The 2,369-nt window shown below is 47.7% G+C and overlaps 1 protein-coding gene and 1 non-coding gene across 2 annotated transcripts; one reads left to right on the top strand and one right to left on the bottom strand.

The window, feature by feature from the left end:
* The first annotated feature begins 390 nt into the window (after positions 1-390).
* Positions 391-1,167, top strand: LOC138743850 (uncharacterized). The gene has a single exon (XM_069899449.1). It carries the CDS (start codon positions 391-393, stop codon positions 1,165-1,167), a length of 777 nt encoding a protein of 258 aa, XP_069755550.1.
* A 654-nt stretch (positions 1,168-1,821) lies between these two features.
* LOC138745111 (U1 spliceosomal RNA) lies at positions 1,822-1,989 on the bottom strand. Its single transcript, XR_011346039.1, has one exon. It is a non-coding gene; the product is annotated as a U1 spliceosomal RNA (small nuclear RNA).
* Between the last annotated feature and the right edge of the window lie 380 nt (positions 1,990-2,369).

The following is a 2,369-nucleotide window of genomic DNA, read 5'->3' as shown; positions in this document are numbered from 1 at the left end:
CAACAACACAGAAGGCCAACAACAATCTACCCTTAGCCACATTCTCCCCAAAATACTGTCCACCAGCAACATTCTCCCCAACAACACCAAACACCAACAACACTCTCCCCAACAACACACTTTCACCCAACAACATGGAACCCCAACAACACACTCCCCCAACAACACAGAAGGCCAACAACAATCTCCCCTTAGCCACATTCTCCCCAAAATACTGTCCACCAGCAACATTCTCCCCAACAACACACTCTCGCCCAACAACATGGAACCCCAACAACACACTCCCCCAACAACACAGAACCCCAACAACACTCTCCCCTTAGCCACATTCTCCCCAAAATACTGTCCACCAACAACACTCTCCCCAACAACACACTCTCACCCAACAACATGGAACCCCAACAACACACTCCCCCAACAACACGGAAGGGCAACAACAATCTCCCCTTAGCCACATTCACCCCAAAATACTGTCCACCAGCAACATTCTCCCCAACAACACACTCTCGCCCAACAACATGGAACCCCAACCACACACTCCCCCAACAACATGGAACCCCAACCACACACTCCCCCAACAACACAGAACCCCAACAACACTCTCCCCTTAGCCACATTCTCCCCAAAATACTGTCCACCAACAACACTCTCCCCAACAACACACTCTCACCCAACAACATGGAACCCCAACAACACACTCCCCCAACAACACAGAAGGCCAACAACAATCTCCCCTTAGCCACATTCTCCCCAAAATACTGTCCACCAGCAACATTCTCCCCAACAACACCAAACACCAACAACACTCTCCCCAACAACACACTCTCACCCAACAACATGGAACCCCAACAACACACTCTCGCCCAACCACACTCTACCCAACAACACACTCCCCCAACAACACAGAACCCCAACAACAATCTCCCCTTAGCCACATTCTCCCCAAAATACTGTCCACCAGCAACATTCTCCCCAACAACACCAAACACCAACAACACTCTCCCCAACAACACACTCTCACCCAACAACATGGAACCCCAACAACACACTCCCCCAACAACACAGAAGGTCAACAACAATCTCCCCTTAGCCACATTCTCCCCAAAATACTGTCCACCAACAACATTCTCCCCAACAACACCAAACACCAACAACACTCTCCCCTGACAGTTGATGGTATTTCATAATAATATGATTTGATTGACAACAGAAGAGCATGTGGTGTTAAGTTTTTTTTTGATGTGGCTTTAAATGTCTCTGTGATTCCACTGAGCTACCTCTTCACCTGAGGTGACGCTAAAACGTGTCAGTCATTTTATCTTCTTGGAATGCAATTATGAATTATGACTTTATTATGAAAGATATGAGGAAGCTATCCCAGGAGAGGGGAAGGCTTGCTCAGTCCAGGATGGGAGAGAGAGTTGGAAGACTAGACTGCACAGAAATTGACAGAGATCTTCATGGACATCTTCCACATCTCATTGCAGCAGTCCATCGTTCCTGTAGGTTTCAAAACAGCCACCATCATCCTGGTATCCAAGTGGGTGACAATAACAGACCTCAATGATTACCACCTCGTGATACTGACCTCCACCATTATTTATTTTTTTTTAATTTAGAGATTCAGCATGGTAACAAGCCATTTTGGCCTACGAGTCCGTGCTGCCCAATTATATCCAACTGACTTTCAACCCCTGGTACATTTCAAATCGTAGGAGGAAACCAGAGACCTCGGGGGACACCCACGCAGACATGGTGAGACATACAAATTCCTTACAGACAGCGTCGGATTCATACCCCTGTCCCGATTGCTGGCTCTGTAATGGCATTGCGCTAACTGCTACGCCAACCGTGCCACCACAAATTTTGCAGTCAAGTATCCACATTTGGGGACGTCACAGGCGTCAGTACACTCAAAGTGCAATGGGATAGCTTCATCCTGGAAGATCGGCTATCCTGACTACCGATTCTCCCCTGCCAGGTAAGTATGAAATGCTTTGAACATCTTTTGACAGAGTGAATCAAAGCACATCTCCCAGGGACCCTGGAACCATTTCAATTCATCTATAGAAGAGATTGTTCCACAGATGTTGCTCTAGCCTTGTCCCTTCTCTCCATCCTGACCACCTGGATAATGATGACACTACGCCAGGCTGCTGTTCATTGACCAGCTCCAGGTTTACTATGATCATTCCCCAGAGGTTGGTAGAGAAGCTGTCTTCGATGGGACTCAACATTCTGCTCTGTGATTGGATTCTGGACTTCCTAACGAAAAGACCAAAGTCTGTCCGGGTTGGTAGCAGAATGTCGAGTACCGTCAAGCTGAGCACTGGTGCACCTCAGGTCTGTGTGTTCAGCCTGATTCTGTT

The sequence above is a fragment of the Narcine bancroftii genome, chromosome 10 (genome assembly GCF_036971445.1).
Source record: "Narcine bancroftii isolate sNarBan1 chromosome 10, sNarBan1.hap1, whole genome shotgun sequence".
NCBI classification, from domain to species: domain Eukaryota; kingdom Metazoa; phylum Chordata; class Chondrichthyes; order Torpediniformes; family Narcinidae; genus Narcine; species Narcine bancroftii.
The sequence above is the reverse complement of the archived record's forward strand: the minus strand, read 5'-3'. Positions and strand labels throughout refer to the sequence as shown.

Excerpts from the sequence above, each read along its gene's own strand:
- LOC138743850 (XM_069899449.1), top strand. The coding sequence starts at position 391 with ATGGAACCCCAACAACACACTCCCCCAACAACACGGAAGGGCAACAAC.